General features: G+C 39.3%; 2 protein-coding genes across 3 annotated transcripts in view; one reads left to right on the forward strand and one right to left on the reverse strand.

The window, feature by feature from the left end:
• Nucleotides 1-5,147, reverse strand: part of LOC144353151 (uncharacterized) — a 32,689-nt gene extending 27,542 nt beyond the window's left edge. Inside the window, exon 1 of the mRNA XM_085505535.1 lies at nt 4,994-5,147. Within this exon, the coding sequence (XP_085361661.1) occupies nt 4,994-5,066 (73 nt within the window). The 5' untranslated portion in view covers nt 5,067-5,147. The remainder of the gene's footprint in view (nt 1-4,993) is intronic.
• Nucleotides 5,148-8,472: 3,325 nt separating this feature from the next.
• On the forward strand, nt 8,473-9,853 carry LOC100372362 (nicotinamide N-methyltransferase-like). 2 transcript variants are annotated; one of them, XM_006813778.2, is made up of 3 exons: nt 8,473-8,659; nt 8,780-8,990; nt 9,141-9,853. In XM_006813778.2, exons 1-3 carry the CDS (start codon nt 8,503-8,505, stop codon nt 9,553-9,555), a joined length of 783 nt encoding a protein of 260 aa, XP_006813841.1. In that variant the 5' UTR covers nt 8,473-8,502; the 3' UTR covers nt 9,556-9,853. The 2 variants fall into 2 exon arrangements, with proteins under 2 accessions (XP_006813841.1, XP_085361662.1); XM_085505536.1 differs by having other exon boundaries at nt 8,479-8,659; nt 8,783-8,990.
• Nucleotides 9,854-18,179: the final 8,326 nt, after the last annotated feature.

Below are 18,179 nucleotides of genomic sequence, written 5' to 3' on the forward strand. Positions count from 1 at the left end.
TCTGTCTTCTCTGGAGGTAACCAAACATTACAACCATGGATTCCCTACTCTGTCTACTGTGGGGTAACTAAACATTACAACCACAGATCCCCTACTCTGTCTTCTCTGGAGGTAACCAAACATTACAACCATGGATTCCCTATTCTGTCTACTGTGGAGGTAACCAAACATTACAACCATGGATTCCCTACTCTGTCTACTGTGGAGGTAACCAAACATTACAGCCATGAATCCCCTACTCTTCCTACTGTGGAGATAACCAAACATTACAGCCATGGATCCCCTACTCTGTCTACTGTGGAGGTAACCAAACATTACAACCATGGATCCCCTACTCTGTCTACTATGGAGGTAACCAAACATTACAGCCACTGATCCCCCACTCTGTCTACTATGGAGGTAACCAAACATTACAGCCACTGATCCCCCACTCTGTCTACTATGGAGGTAACTAAACATTACAGCCACGGATCCCCCACTCTGTCTACTATGGAGGTAACCAAACATTACAACCATGGATTCCCTACTCTGTCTACTGTGGAGGTAACCAAACATTACAACCATGGATTCCCTACTCTGTCTACTGTGGAGGTAACCAAACATTACAACCATGGATTCCCTACTCTGTCTACTGTGGAGGTAACCAAACATTACAGCCATGGATCCCCCACTCTGCCTACTGTGGAGATAACCAAACATTACAGCCACTGATCCCCCACTCTGCCTACTGTGGAGGTAACCAAACATTACAGCCACTGATCCCCCACGCTGCCTACTGTGGAGGTAACCAAACATTACAGCCATGGATCCCCTACTCTGTCTACTGTGGAGGTAACCAAACATTACAACCATGGATCCCCTACTCTGTCTACTGTGGAGGTAACCAAACATTACAACCATGGATCCCCTACTCTGTCTACTGTGGAGGTAACCAAACATTACAACCATGGATTCCCTACTCTGTCTACTGTGGAGGTAACCAAACATTACAACCATGGATCCCCTACTCTGCCTACTGTGGGGTAACTAAACATTACAACCATGGATTCCCTACTCTGTCTACTGTGGAGGTAACCAAACATTACAACCATGGATTCCCTACTCTGTCTACTGTGGAGGTAACCAAACATTACAGCCATGAATCCCCTACTCTTCCTACTGTGGGGTAACTAAACATTACAACCATGGATTCCCTACTCTGTCTACTGTGGAGGTAACTAAACATTACAACCACAGATCCCCTACTCTGTCTTCTCTGGAGGTAACCAAACATTACAACCATGGATTCCCTACTCTGTCTACTGTGGGGTAACTAAACATTACAACCACAGATCCCCTACTCTGTCTTCTCTGGAGGTAACCAAACATTACAACCATGGATTCCCTATTCTGTCTACTGTGGAGGTAACCAAACATTACAACCATGGATTCCCTACTCTGTCTACTGTGGAGGTAACCAAACATTACAGCCATGAATCCCCTACTCTTCCTACTGTGGAGATAACCAAACATTACAGCCATGGATCCCCTACTCTGTCTACTGTGGAGGTAACCAAACATTACAACCATGGATCCCCTACTCTGTCTACTATGGAGGTAACCAAACATTACAGCCACTGATCCCCCACTCTGTCTACTATGGAGGTAACCAAACATTACAGCCACTGATCCCCCACTCTGTCTACTATGGAGGTAACTAAACATTACAGCCACGGATCCCCCACTCTGTCTACTATGGAGGTAACCAAACATTACAACCATGGATTCCCTACTCTGTCTACTGTGGGGGTAACCAAACATTACAACCATGGATTCCCTACTCTGTCTACTATGGAGGTAACCAAACATTACAACCATGGATCCCCTACTCTGCCTACTGTGGGGTAACTAAACATTACAACCACAGATCCCCTACTCTGTCTACTATGGAGGTAACCAAACATTACAACCATGGATTCCCTACTCTGTCTACTATGGAGGTAACCAAACATTACAACCATAGATCCCCTACTCTGCCTACTGTGGGGTAACTAAACATTACAACCACAGATCCCCTACTCTGTCTACTATGGAGGTAACCAAACATTACAACCATGGATCCCCTACTCTGCCTACTGTGGGGTAACTAAACATTACAACCACAGATCCCCTACTCTGTCTACTATGGAGGTAACCAAACATTACAACCATGGATTCCCTACTCTGTCTACTATGGAGGTAACCAAACATTACAACCATGGATCCCCTACTCTGCATACTGTGGGGTAACTAAACATTACAACCACAGATCCCCTACTCTGTCTACTATGGAGGTAACCAAACATTACAACCATGGATCCCCTACTCTGCCTACTGTGGGGTAACTAAACATTACAACCACAGATCCCCTACTCTGTCTACTATGGAGGTAACCAAACATTACAACCATGGATTCCCTACTCTGTCTACTATGGAGGTAACCAAACATTACAACCATGTATCCCCTACTCTGCCTACTGTGGGGTAACTAAACATTACAACCACAGATCCCCTACTCTGTCTACTGTGGAGGTAACCAAACATTACAACCACAGATTCCCTACTCTGTCTACTATGGAGGTAACCAAACATTACAACCATGGATCCCCTACTCTGCCTACTATGGAGGTAACCAAACATTACAACCATGGATTCCCTACTCTGTCTACTGTGGAGGTAACCAAACATTACAACCATGGATCCCCTACTCTGCCTACTGTGGGGTAACTAAACATTACAACCACAGATCCCCTACTCTGTCTTCTCTGGAGGTAACCAAACATTACAACCATGGATTCCCTACTCTGTCTACTGTGGAGGTAACCAAACATTACAACCATGGATTCCCTACTCTGTCTACTATGGAGGTAACCAAACATTACAACCATGGATTCCCTACTCTGTCTACTATGGAGGTAACCAAACACTACAACCATGGATTCCCTGCTCTGTCTACTGTGGAGGTAACCAAACATTACAACCATGGATTCCCTACTCTGTCTACTGTGGAGGTAACCAAACATTACAACCATGGATTCCCTACTCTGTCTACTGTGGAGGTAACTAAACATTACAACCATGGATTCCCTACTCTGTCTACTATGGAGGTAACCAAACATTACAACCATGGATTCCCTACTCTGTCTACTATGGAGGTAACCAAACATTACAACCATGGATTCCCTACTCTGTCTACTGTGGAGGTAACCAAACATTACAACCATGGATTCCCTACTCTGTCTACTATGGAGGTAACCAAACATTACAACCATGGATCCCCTACTCTGTCTACTATGGAGGTAACCAAACATTACAACCATGGATTCCCTACTCTGTCTACTGTGGAGGTAACCAAACATTACAACCATGGATTCCCTACTCTGTCTACTGTGGGGTAACTAAACATTACAACCACAGATCCCCTACTCTGTCTACTATGGAGGTAACCAAACATTACAACCATGGATTCCCTACTCTGTCTACTATGGAGGTAACCAAACATTACAACCATGGATTCCCTACTCTGTCTACTGTGGAGGTAACCAAACATTACAACCATGAATTCCCTACTCTGCCTACTGTGGAGGTAACCAAACATTACAACCATGGATTCCCTACTCTGTCTACTGTGGAGGTAACTAAACATTACAACCATGGATTCCCTACTCTGTCTACTGTGGAGGTAACTAAACATTACAACCATGGATCCCCTACTCTGTCTACTATGGAGGTAACCAAACATTACAACCATGGATCCCCTACTCTGCCTACTGTGGAGGTAACCAAACATTACAACCATGGATCCCCTACTCTGTCTACTATGGAGGTAACCAAATATTACAACCATGGATTCCCTACTCTGTCTACTATGGAGGTAACCAAACATTACAACCATGGATTCCCTACTCTGTCTACTGTGGAGGTAACCAAACATTACAACCATGGATTCCCTACTCTGTCTACTATGGAGGTAACCAAATATTACAACCATGGATTCCCTACTCTGTCTACTATGGAGGTAACCAAACATTACAACATGGATCCCCTACTCTGTCTACTATGGAGGTAACCAAATATTACAACCATGGATTCCCTACTCTGTCTACTATGGAGGTAACCAAACATTACAACCATGGATTCCCTACTCTGTCTACTGTGGAGGTAACCAAACATTACAACCATGGATCCCCTACTCTGTCTACTATGGAGGTAACCAAATATTACAACCATGGATTCCCTACTCTGTCTACTATGGAGGTAACCAAACATTACAACCATGGATCCCCTACTCTGTCTACTGTGGAGGTAACCAAACATTACAACCATGGATCCCCTACTCTGCCTACTGTGGGGTAACTAAACATTACAACCACAGATCCCCTACTCTGTCTACTATGGAGGTAACCAAACATTACATCCATGGATTCCCTACTCTGTCTACTGTGGAGGTAACCAAACATTACAACCATGGATTCCCTACTCTGTCTACTGTGGAGGTAACCAAACATTACAGCCATGAATCCCCTACTCTTCCTACTGTGGAGATAACCAAACATTACAGCCATGGATCCCCTACTCTGTCTACTGTGGAGGTAACCAAACATTACAACCACAGATCCCCTACTCTGTCTACTATGGAGGTAACCAAACATTACAACCATGGATTCCCTACTCTGTCTACTATGGAGGTAACTAAACATTACAACCATGGATCCCCTACTCTGCCTACTGTGGAGGTAACCAAACATTACAACCACAGATCCCCTACTCTGTCTACTGTGGAGGTAACCAAACATTACAACCATGGATCCCCTACTCTGTCTTCCGCGTTCAACTGATGTTACAACAACAATACGTCTCTACAATAAAACGGAATCTCGGTCCCGTGATCATGTCATCAATACGACTGTAATGCACTGCACTCATTCAGACTTCCGCATACCATATTTTATACATTTTCTAAGTCATTACAAACCTGTCGAAACATTCACAGCAACTGAACTACGAATGAAATCGTTAACATGGTCTTCCTCTACATTTGATGCCATTGCTGAGCCCAAATATACAAAGTCAGATATACTGATTTCACAAACGATAAGGTCGCCGGATGAGGTCAAGTAACTCCCCAAGTAAACGGAAGTGTGCGATATGTAATGTTAAGACCACGTAGGATGCTGATATAATGTCAGTACTGTTAGGTGGTTCTGTGAAAACGGTATGCAAGCAAATCCTTTCGTATTGAAAGATTCAGATAATGGTAATACTATTGTTTCCGAAAATCGTTTCAGGCTCCGGGGTCAGGCTACTATAGAATAGAATAGAATATTGCTTTATTACAACGTTAAAGAAAATTTGACAATTCTTTTTTGGTTTCTACACATGTAGAAGGTTAAATAAAGTTAAAAACAAACAAAACAAAAAGTGTGACAAACAAACAAGTAAACTAGATTCCCATTACCATATCCAGTGGCGGCGGCAGAGGGGCGGTCGCCCCCTCGAAACATGTTGAGGGCCGTCGCCTCTCCAATATCAAGCTCAAAATGCAGGAAGTACGTTTCAGAGGGTCCATATTCATGTTTTAAGGGGGAGCATGCCCCGGCACCAAGGGGCAAAGAGGCGGCGGCCCACCCGAAATAAATTTGACGGGTGGCGCAAAATGATTTTCCCTTCAAAATGCAGGAAACATATGCAAATACTGTCGCTGGTATTACAGAAAATTGGTAGATATCGAGATCAATCATCTAGAATGAGTGTATTTCATTGTTTTATTTTATCACGTTTTAATTATTGTTTCCATGGAATTTTTGTGCAAGTGGTGATATAATAATGATGGTGCGTAAGCGATATAAAGCTATGAAAACAACGACCTAGGTTCCAGTTATATTCATTAATAAACAAAGCATTTGAATTGTCTAGAAAACGTTGTATAGTATTTGATGTTTTTCAAGTCGATACCACAGTTGTTGGGGGACTGTGTCTATGCATAAAATATTACCATCTTTTATGTTGAATCTTTTCCAATGGAAATCATAAGGTTTGACCACAGTTCCTCCTTTTAGGCACTGTGGTTTGACCTGCTCGCGACTTGCACTAATTACTGCCGGTGATTCTTTCGCTACCTCCAATCACCTAAAAAAACTAATTAAAGCTTTTTAACGTCTCAGTTTGTACTCGTTGATCTGCGCAACAGTCAAAGTCGCCATTTTTGGCACGACGACTACCGCCCTTTAAACATGTTATAGTTATAATTTACGAAATAAGTCACAGTTGGTGGTACACATTCTAAAACAACGATATATAGATTTAAAAAAAACTAAACGGATTTTGAAAAACGAAAATAAATTTTAAAAACAAAAAAATATTTTAAAATCGTAAATGGATTTTAAAAATCAAAATTGATCTAAACAACTGGGTTTAAAATAAAAACAGAACCGAAAAACGAAAGTGGGTTTAAAATTCGATTTCAGAACGGAAAATGGTTATTAATAGAGGATTATAAAATATAAGTGAGTTTTCGAAATATAAATGAATTGTAGTGACAGCCAAAATTACATTGCTAAATGGCGTCACTGTATTAGAACTTCCCTGGATCGGAAAGTGGGAAAGCTAAAGCGCCAGGAAATGATCGTCTGCTACTATTACTATTTTGCTATGGACTTCGTGGTATTTGCTGTTGTTGTCTATTTTCCCTGTATTCTACATGCATGGACAGACATTTATTTGTACATTTCTCTCAACAAACTGTGGGCAGTATACGCATGTATCTGAAGTAGTAGTTCGCTTTACGGGAGTATCCAACAAGTTTGTTATCTTCGATAGTGTTATTTGCGGTGCCATTTGGCGTCACACCTTTGTGGACCCACAGCTTGTGTGTATATTCCATCACCTACAACGACCTTTCACACTATATTGCCCTTTTCCAGATCATCACTGTTCATGTACCGGTATATTTAAATTCAATTACATGGTCGTATTCTTTTTTTAATGAACTCTCGCTCGTTTACAGGCACAATATCATTGCACCGGGGATTTAAATCCTAGAATATGAACATTGTCATAAATTTAGATAAGATTTGACAATAGGAGAGTGCGTGTCAATAAATCTCTACTACAAAAATTGTTTACAAAACATGCAAGTCTATACACTCATGTCTAAATGTCTATACTATATGACACTTTCATGAGATCAGACATACCGAAGCCATTCAGCTTAAAGCGCGCGTGTGTTTTGTTGACAACATGAACTTGCAACATTTTACTTGTTGACAAGTCAAGACCAGCAGCTATAACTGTGTCAGTTATTATATAAGTATATTACAACCAGACCATTCATCATATAAAGGCAGTGGAGCTGATAACACTCGTAGTTAATGGGCGGTAGACGTCGCGTCGCGAATGTGTGACATTTGTGTTGATAAACATTGATTTTCTCATATTCCAATGCGCTTTTCTAATGAAATTACGAGTACGAGTTTTGCCCTGGGCGCCACTTGTACTAATTACCACCGGCGAATCCTTCGATACCTTCCAAACACCCAAAAAATGCCTAATTAAAGCTTGGTAACCTCTCAGTTTGTAATACATGTAGTAGTGTGCCCAACAGTCAAAATCTCCATCTTTGTTTATAAGAGACCCACATCTCGCGCATGCGCGGCGCGACGACTACCGCTCTTTAACACCATTACATTTTCTCCAAGAGAAAAAGTTATCTTCGAAGGTCACATATTACGGTATGTGGGTAAGGGGTGAATTTCAGAAATGAGACCATACTGTGTACAATTTAATTTCGCTATATTCGTTGATAAGTAAAATTCACTAAATTAAATCAACGTGTACATGTCATAAGAATAACAATATAACTCAGTGTTTCCATGCCAACTTTGTGAAATTAAAACCCAGGGAAATTGCTCAAAGCATCAAAATAGTGAAAGTAAATGCCAGTAAAAATAAATGGTTTTACAGTAAACAAAATATATTTTTTGTGGAATTCACAATATTAATTTAATTAATTTGCTGTAATACATTTAAGTATTGTCAGCAGACATATTTACACTGAATTTGCTCAAATTGACCAGCATTAATTATAATGTTCACCTATGTCAAAAACCTTATTACGATGTGCCATCATATGAGTTGATGAAAATACCGTTTAAATAATAGCAAGACAAAGGCTTACGTTGAACAATTAGAAAAACAATCGAATCAATGTCACAGAGTTTATGAACAGATCACACCAACGTACACTAAGTCAAATGACACCAACGTACACTAAGTCAAATGTGCACGCAGCGATGTAATTATGTCATGTGTGGACGTTCCCCTCTAACTTACATGAATCACCCCACTGCCTATTAATACTTGATTATTAGGTATTAATAGATTCAACGCTACCAGCACATTTGAGTCACGCCTTTCTGAGTGAGTATATATAAAGAATCCCACAGAATTTCACTCACTTGTTTGATTCGTTGTTCATAGAAAATCATGTCATCACCGGCAACGTTAGACTGTAACGATGACACCACTGTATTTGGTTTGGACACCTATCTTAAACATTATTATCCTGATTTAGACAAATCCACTAGCGAGTCTCTGGTCAATATATTTTTACTCGACAGTCTACATGATATTTTCAATTCTGGTAAGTGCTTTGTGTATGCTATTCATACTGTTTAATATATAATGTATTCAATATTTAGCTAACATGTCATATTTACATGTGGAATAATCCAATTTTTGTAATTGTTTGCATTCTTACTAGTAGTTGGAGTATCTGGTAATCGTCTCATTGACATTGGTGCTGGGCCCTGCGTCTATCAATTCATCTCGGCATGTACAAAGTTCAATGAAATTGTCGCGACTGATTTAAGTAAGGAGAACCAAGACGCTATACAACGCTGGGTGAATGAAAATGCTGACGCTTTTGAATGGAGTCAATATGTGAAATATGTGTGTGAACTAGAAGGACATCAGTAAGTAGAACATATTGTATTTAATAGCTCACACTCGTCTATAACGTTTACAGCAATGACAACAATTGTGTGTAGCTTCGATTAGTAGGCAAATCAAAGTTCGGTGTCCAGATTACGAGATTCATTATGAGTGTTTTTTTATTATAATAGAAATACAGTGGACCGAGAAAAGGAAATGCGTAAAGCAATACAAAATGTCACGTATTGTGACTTTTCCAAAAAATATCCAGTTGGTTCGAGTGATTCGCCGCTCTACGACTGTGTGCTGACAGGTTTTTGCATTGAATGCATCGTCAATAGTCAACAACAATGGGTACAATACTTGAATAATGCGTCAAACCTACTCAAGAGTGGTGGTTGGTTTGTACAACTTTGCATGCCAGCTGATTTTTACATGATTGGAGATGCGCGGATGTCATGTTTCAAGGTTGATGAAGAGTTTGTACTAAAGGCATTAAAGGAGGCTGGCTTCGTGGTTGTGAAAAGTTATCTCACGAAACACACTTCTACGCGTAGTTATATGAACTATGAATTCACAATGGTGGTTTTAGCCAGAAAATTATAATTGCCATTCATTTACCTTATTGCAGTTTCAAATATTTACTGTATCAATGAACCAGGAAAAGTTGCACTATATTAAGCACAAAAGCAAAAAAAATAAATCATTGTCAATCAAGTAAGCAAGAGCCAATTAAATCGTAAAAACAACCGTCAAACGCATTTCATGATAGCCTATATCGTAGACGACTGGTGGTATATTTAAAGTCAGTGACCTAATGTGTTATTAATTTAATGGACTATATTTATTGCATTACCAACTTTTATATTGTTGTGAATCAATTATATTGCCTTTTTTATCACTACGATGATGTGATCTTTGTTTGTTCTGTTTTTACTTTCATGTATATATCAGGGGGAAATTTTCTCTCTCGGGGTTCTCCACACGTGTCAGGGGGGGAAACTCGTCTCGTCTCTCTATCTCGTCCCCTTGAGGTACGGGATCGGGAAAGTCACTTTAACTTTACAGTCAAATAAGGCACACACAACGAAATACGTTTCAACTCTCGTCTTAGTCGATCTTTTGGAGCACTCTATAAGACACAGCGCCCTGGGGAAAAGTCCCCAAGACTCTCTTAGACTGCGTCAACACTCGCCCCAAGACTCTCCAGGACTGCTCGACTCTCCAGGACTGCACTCTCTCTACTGCGTCTATCGTGCTGTGCTCCCCAAGACCAACTCAAACTCTCTTTATTCATTTTCACAACTCTAACCAATTACAAAGCAGTAAAAAGACTCTAGGGCGTAACCTTCAATCATAAAGCCAATCACACTAAGTACTGAATACGTCATATCTTTTGATTAATCGTTCACTACATTAATAACTATGGATACCAACTGTCAGAATCGCGACGGTTATCTGGTAATTAGTTCCAAATCACTGAGCCAAGTTCCGTCCAAAACTTCAAATAGGCCTAAACGATGACAGACATAACACAGCAATTCAGCTAATAATCAGCTAATTAAGTCGGTTAACAGATACGCGAAAACAAATTCATGACATATAACGCGAGATCTCGTTGTAAATCGTGGGTATTCCTTGTCCTTACTGATTTTAATTAAAATTCCAGTTGAAAGTTGATGTCAAACAAGAACATAAAGTGAAATGCCCTCAATAATTTGGATTATTCGAGCTCCAAGCAATGTTAGCTGTAACTCTTCTTTGCAAAGGCATGTTAGTCATTCCTGACACATTTCATGAAGACGCCAAATGGCATCGTAAATAAAAGTCGATAAATGTTCACCCCTATCTCATATTACGCAATCGAATTTATCACCAATCGATAGCATTTTTATTAAATAATCACCAGCGCGAAAACCTTGACAAAAATGGTATGTTCCAAGTCGTTTTCCCGGGATTTAGGTCGCTAAACCTCACGTAACTCTAGTGACAATCATTTGTTTTAAGGTCGAAGAAATACAAAATTATTTGTCTAAAATGAAAATGAAATAGTAGAACTTCCTTCGGAATCTGGAACAGCTAACACCAGGCGATTGTTGTCTGCTACTGTTTATTAGTACTTTGCTATGGACCTCTTGGTATTTACTGCGTTGCCTATCTTCTATATTTGTATATTTCTCTAAAAAGACAGTGGGCAATATAAACACAATATGATGTAGGTGACATACTGTTGGCATTATGAAAATATCCCTCGGGAATGCATACTTCAGTGACGTCATAATGTGTCGCTCGACCTGAAGAAAATGGCTGCCATCGGTGTTACGTGTATTAAATCCCGGAAAAAACCCATCAAACTAGTCGTTTTTGTCACAGGTTTCACTTTGAGAGAGTTAAATATACATATTATCGATTGGCGACAGTTTCGATGGTGTGATGCGAGAAAATATTCTGCTTTTGTCGACTTTTCCCGACACCGTTTGGCGTCGCACATTGGTGTTACGCAAGTCTGTGGGAAACCATATGCCTTCTGTGTCGATAAAATCTGAAAATCTAAAAACAACATATAAAAGAAGACAAAGTACTAAAGACAGACACAAGATGAGCTATAGAACCACGTCTATGTGTGTGTAAATACGTCCAGCCAGGGTTTGACGTGAAGATTCCTATCAAATGTGGATAATATTCTTTAAGATAGGTGCCCAAGCAGGTGGATAGGTGTTACAGTCTAACGTTGCCGGTGATGACATGGTTCTCTGTGAACAACGAATCAAACAAGTGAGTGAAATTATGTGGGATTCTTTATATATACTCACTCAGAGGGCGTGACTCTAGATTGTTCCCATAATACGTTGTTCCCCTGAGCAAATTTACGGGTAGCGTTGAATCTATAAATATACCCAATAATCTCGTATTAATAGGCAGTGAAATGATTTATGTAGGTTGAATGGAACGTCCACAATGTCCTAATACAATGATGACACCGATAAAGCTGTTTACGTTTCTTTAAGAACGGTCTGCCGGAACTCCACTATCTGGTCCCATCACCCAATGCAAAGCATACAACTCAGATATGACGACTTTGAATTTAAGGCCAGTTCAGGGTGGTTCTTGCGATGACAAAGAAGACACGCTATCGACACACGCAGTCTCAATCCAAGGCGAAGCTCGATCTGGGAACATTGACGCTGTCGGAACTTTGACCGAAAAACTGAGAGAAATTATCTATGAAGGTGGTTATTTTGACAAACATGTTTATAATTGCGATGAAACTGGTTTATTTTGGAAGCTGTTACCGTCGAAGTCGCAAGCAACAGCAAGCGGCCCACATAATATCAGACACAAACAAAATAATCAACGCAATGTTTACAGCAAACATAATCATGATTTTATTCGAATACTGCCTGACACATGTGATGATACATCAATTAACTAAACCGAGGGTTTATATGTGCTTTTTATATGTTTTTCAATGCACGACCTCCCTCTTTCACGACATCCCTCGGTAAGTCGCGGCCCTCGATAAGTCGCGGTTTTTGCTTGGATCCCAACACCCGCAACTTAGCGAGGGGCCACTGTATAACCGTTACGTGAACCTTTGACTCAGTGTACGTTGGTGTGATCGTGAAATATATAACATCGGTTCAAATGTTTGTTTTTTTAATTGTTCAACGTAAGCCTTTGTCTTGCTATTATTTAAAAGGTATTTTCATCAACTCCTATGATGGCACATCGTAATATGTGAAAATTAATGCAGATCAATTTGACCCAATCCAGTGTAAATATGTCTGCCGACAATTTTACTTATCGACGACTATAGCGAAATTAAATTGTATACATAGAGGATCTCGTTTCTGAAATTCACCCCTTACCCACACTCCGGTAATATGTGATCTTCGACGTGTAATGGTGTTAACTGTGAATGTTTTCAGCTCCACTGCCCTCATAAGATGATATCAACAGAGATGTCATGTGTATGTCGAATGTGGTGTAAATGTATATGTAAATCCTGTTCGAAATTCTTCAAGTTCAATGAATGTCATTACTTTCTAAACACATAAAGAAGTCACGCAATGACCTGGTTGTAATATACTTATATAATAACTGACACAGTTATAGCTGCTGGTCTTGACTTGTCAACAAGTAAAATGTTGCAAGTTCATGTTGTCAACAAAACACACGCGCGCTTTAAGCTGAATGGCTTCGGTATGTCTGATCTCATGAAAGTGTCATATAGTATAGACATTTAGACATGAGTGTATAGACTTGCATGTTTTGTAAACAATTTTTGTAGTAGAGATTTATTGACACGCACTCTCCTATTGTCAAATCTTATCTAAATTTATGACAATGTTCATATTCTAGGATTTAAATCCCCGGTGCAATGATATTGTGCCTGTAAACGAGTGAGAGTTCATTAAAAAAAGAATACGACCATGTAATTGAATTTAAATATACCGGTACATGAACAGTGATGATCTGGAAAAGGGCAATATAGTGTGAAAGGTCGTTGTAGGTGATGGAATATACACACAAGCTGTGGGTTCATAACTCTCATTGTGTCGGTCTTTAGTTTTTGTGATGGTATTTTAGTCATTTGTGATGTATTTTGTGTCATTAAATTTGTTATTTTCAGATATTAGAATTTTTATCAACTCAGAAGAGATATAGTTCGTCGCATAAACTTGGGAAATATAAACGTGCCTAAATGAGCCATAGATACTAAACTAAAGCGTAATGTAATAAAGATAATATGTATGCCCCGTTCGGCCTCCAAGAGCTAACTGGTCCGAACGTTCTAACAATAACCCGCATTTTCGACATCTTGATAAACCTATAGTTCGAAAAGACAGTGCTGCTGTAGACAAAAACAAAATCACCCTTACACGTGAAATGTTTATAAATTTAGTTGTTCTAGAATACGTGAAAGTTGGGTTTGTGCTGTTTTCCCATCTTTAGCTGTTCACCTGCTTTTCGACCGGCATTCTACAGCATCTCGCACAGGTTGGGTAAATACATTTTATTTTCATTTTTAATATCACAACCATTGCGTAATTTCAGTACAGTCTCAGTTATGAAATATTTTTCATTGTATTTATCATAATGCATGTAAAAATATTTGATATAATGTAATAACGACACGTATTCGGGGGCTTGTATTAAAGGGCGGTAGTCGTCGCGCCACGCATGCGCGAGATATATACTATTACGATTTTTCTATTTGCTGCTATCTTACTAATGTCATCGAGTAAGAATTTCCATCAACGCCGTGCACATCGTTTGTTTGTGGAGAGCACTAGGGGTCTGCCGGAAAATGTAAGAACTGTCGCGGTCAGCTTTTGCAATGCGACTTTTGGGAAGACTAGATGTACCAGCCACATATTTTTCATTGATGCTTGCCCTCGGAAAAAAGTGATTCCTGTTGGATTTAGACTTAACTTCAGAGCGGCAAGTAGCAGTGTATCGGACGCTTTTCTACGACACTGTAATCAACGCCTTAAGGTAGAGATGCAGTTTATTTGGCTTGCTTTTTAATTGAGTAATTAGACAATGAAGATAGTATTATATATCCAACATGTTATATATTTTCTGAAAGCTTATTATACAAACTTTGTAAAACTTGTCTTTATTTTAAATATCCAGAATGCGTTTTTGATTTTGGGTCAAAAATATGCTTTTTTGGACAAAAGTGGTTTAAAAAAAATTAGCTTAAAAACTTCAAGTCCGTTTGTGGGTAAAATTACATCACTGGATACCTTGGTATACTACTAATTCAAATGCGTCCACTCATCTCTCTAACGGCTTTCAAAGTCGCACAGCATGACCTCAAAGTTCACTCTTTTCTATTTTTGCATAATTTATATATCCATGTTAATTGCGGACTTGTTATTTTTGTTCCACTCGCCCTAATAAACTGTCCGGACGCATTTTGAAGGGGAACACCTTGTCAATAATGTGTGAAATTTTCGAGGCAAATGGCCAAAGCGTCTATCAGCTATTTTAATTTAAAACCCAAGAATTCACCAAAATTAGAAGACGAGAAAAAGGCTAATTTGCATATTTGCGCGTTAAACCGGGAATTACTGCTTTGTCATACTTTGTCATACTTTCTAGACTATTGAAATTGAAAGTTAACGTATAGACATAGACATTTTATGTAAAATCGTTGGACCAGAACAACTGCTCTTGAATACATAAATCAGAAACACGTCATTCATACCAGTGTTTTGGTGGGGTCGGTAAAAACACGTGTCAATGCCCAGTAAACATTACGTCATCTCATGAATTATTAAACAGGGGGCGGTCCTAGGAAGGTGACCTTTTATCACGATCAAAACATCATGGCTTCTCTTCGATGTATTTTCAATAACAAATCTACGAGTATTTCAGAGCCTATGGTTTACCGTGAAGAGTACAAAGTGGGATATTAAATTATTTATCCTCGATGATTTTATGTAGTATTGAGAACCAACTCCAGGAAGCAAACGCACAATAATGAATAATCGCGTAATCCTAGAATCGAAACGCGAGGCACAGAAGTTTTGTTCAGCGTTTCCAATCCCATTTTCCCACTGCAACATATTTGTTAAAAGAAATATTTGAATTCTGTTTGTTTTTTAAGGAAGCAATTTTTTATTTTTTCCGATTTTGGTAACGTCTTATTCAGGGATTTTCTAAGACAGTCGCAGATAATCAGCGCACGGATGTACGTACAAAACATGCTTTTGTACTACCGGCGACGGTCGCCTGCAAGAAGAGAGCTCCAGCTCCTAACGTAAAAGTTTTAAAATTTCGACCAGTTTTAAATAATTTGTGTTGGAAATCTGACATGTTTTAAGAGTGCAAAATTAAGGTGCATTTTCGAGCGGTCGAATTTTTCTGAATAGAAATCAGCAAATGAAAAAATAGGAGTGCTAAACAGTGTGTTCGTTAGTTTAAAAAAAAATGGAATGTCCGTCAAATTGACGTAAACTTCCACATTTTTCACGGAAAAAGCAAAGGTCGTGGCAGAGTTGCAGGCTAAAAAAATCAAAAATCAAAACAAAATCATCAATCAGTAAGTATTATGACAAGGAAAACAAAACATCAGACGCGGAGAAGCGGTCAGCGCGTCAAAAGAGTTGTTAATGTATCAAGTTACCTCTCTTTGTGCTTTATTTTTCATTGAAATTTTTTGCTTGTTTTCAATTAATTTTAGCGTACCTCTGCAATTTATTTTAGCATTGTCAGTTGTTTGCTTCATTGAATTAAACGGAGTTCGTCCGGTTGCAAACAAAGCTGTCTCGCACCACCTGGCAAAACTTGTGAATGATCGGAAAGTTTGTATCTCCCCGACCCAGTGCAATATATCCGGTTAGAATCAAAGCTCACGTGTCCCTTATTTTAGGGACCAGATTCTGCCGTAAATTCGGGGTGGGATTTAGAAAAAAAATAAAATAGGACTTTTAAGGTGTATTTTAGCGTCATTTCCGGACATTTCAATCACTCCTGATGCCTAAAATAGAGTCTAAGTTTTACCGTAGTCATTGACGCTTATTCAAGAGTAGGATGTTTATTGTGACTAGCGTGAATGGGTAAGCTTCGTTTCGACAATGAGCAGTTATCACTGTAAACAATGTTAAATTATTCTTCACATGCTCAGTTTATTTTTTGAGAACAATTATTTAAAAATATAATCTCTCAGTCAATCAGAAACTTGGATTCACGCCTTCAGGGAAAGTCACGTTTGGACGCTCAGATCGATTTTGTTTTTCGTTCGGCGGGCTGATGCCTTCAGTGTAGCTTTTGCCTCTTCCGACATAGAAATCATCTAAATCTTCTTTCTACCTCTCTTTCTTTTCACACCACGCATAATGTAATGATAACAATTAGGAAAAAACGCTGAGGAAATATAATGTTTGGTTTGCTGGCGAGCGATAACTGATTTGAGAATAATTGCACATGCGCGTGAATTGAATGAACTATGACCCGTACAATCTTGATTTGCATATTGTCAATCAAAGGTCCTGTTATTTGATTACTCATGCAAATTAGGCAATTGGACATAAACATTGCCACGTGTGAGTGTTTTTTATTTTTAATCAGAAAATAACCAGCAATTTTAATGGTGTTCTAATAAGAATTCATTGGTCAAATTTTCACAGAATGTACTTTAGATAAAACTCTATATAAAAAACGAAAAAAAATATTTTTGATTGAAATTCACAAATAAACTGCATCTCTACCTTAATAGGTGTTCGCGCAGCCTGATGAATTCTACTATTCGGGACAATGTTTTTAAACGTAAGCTTCACCATAAACAGCGTCTTGATTCATTAGATTCACTATATAACCTGTGCCGACCAACCCAGATAAGTGCAATTTTTACGGCTGTTCATTCTCTGAATATGCGTTTATACCATGCTTTGCGGAGACGCAATTTAATGAAATTGAACAGACTCTGTGCAGGTAAGTATAAAGAAAAGGGTGAGTACAGATTGCCTGTTGCTGAGCGCGAAAATGTTCGCCGGGTGGTCACTATCCCTGAGGACCTCCCTCTTAGTGTATCCGAACGTAGCGTATTGAGTCGGGGACTGAATTTTATTCCGGTTAAATCTAGAGTAAATGAATTTTAGGTGAAACGCGACGCTGACAGTTTTTTTCGCCAACTAAGTCTGAAGGAGTACAATGCGCAGGATGCTGATCGCGATCGCGATGAAGCTAGCCAGGACATGGATACTATTCACAACGCTCGTTTATTTGGAACACCACCATCTGTGTCTTATTGGACACCACCACCTGGTCGTAATGATACTCTGGATCATTATATAAGTGTGTGTAGACGAGAAATACATACTATCATGGAGGTAAAAAAGTCTCTTTTCTACCTCCATGATACTATTAAGTTTAATAATCAGAAATGGCAAAGTAGCAATATAACTCGTCAGGAACGTGACGCTCTAAATTCTCTAAAGTCACGACGTGATGAAATTGTTATTAAGCCAGCTGACAAGGGTGGGCAGTGGTGGTTTGGCGTAGAGATTTGTATCTGATGGAGGCAGAGAGGCAGTTATCGGATACAGACTCCTACCGGGCACTTGATGTGGATATGACGAATGAAATACAACGGGAAATAGGTGATGTGGTTAATGGCTATATTGCTAAAGGTGATTTGCCGAAAGAGGCCAAAAATCTTATAGTGCGCAGACCACGGACATCAGTCTTTTATCTATTACCTAAGATTCACAAGGTAA

This window comes from Saccoglossus kowalevskii, chromosome 11 (assembly GCF_978046115.1).
Source record: "Saccoglossus kowalevskii chromosome 11, keSacKowa6.1, whole genome shotgun sequence".
Classification (NCBI taxonomy): Eukaryota; Metazoa; Hemichordata; class Enteropneusta; family Harrimaniidae; genus Saccoglossus; species Saccoglossus kowalevskii.

Excerpts from the sequence above, each read along its gene's own strand:
- LOC100372362 (XM_006813778.2), top strand. The coding sequence starts at position 8,503 with ATGTCATCACCGGCAACGTTAGACTGTAACGATGACACCACTGTATTT. Across the intron at positions 8,660-8,779 it reads ACATGATATTTTCAATTCTG|TAGTTGGAGTATCTGGTAAT; the intron begins GTAAGTGCTTTG and ends CATTCTTACTAG. Across the intron at positions 8,991-9,140 it reads TGTGAACTAGAAGGACATCA|AAATACAGTGGACCGAGAAA; the intron begins GTAAGTAGAACA and ends TTATTATAATAG.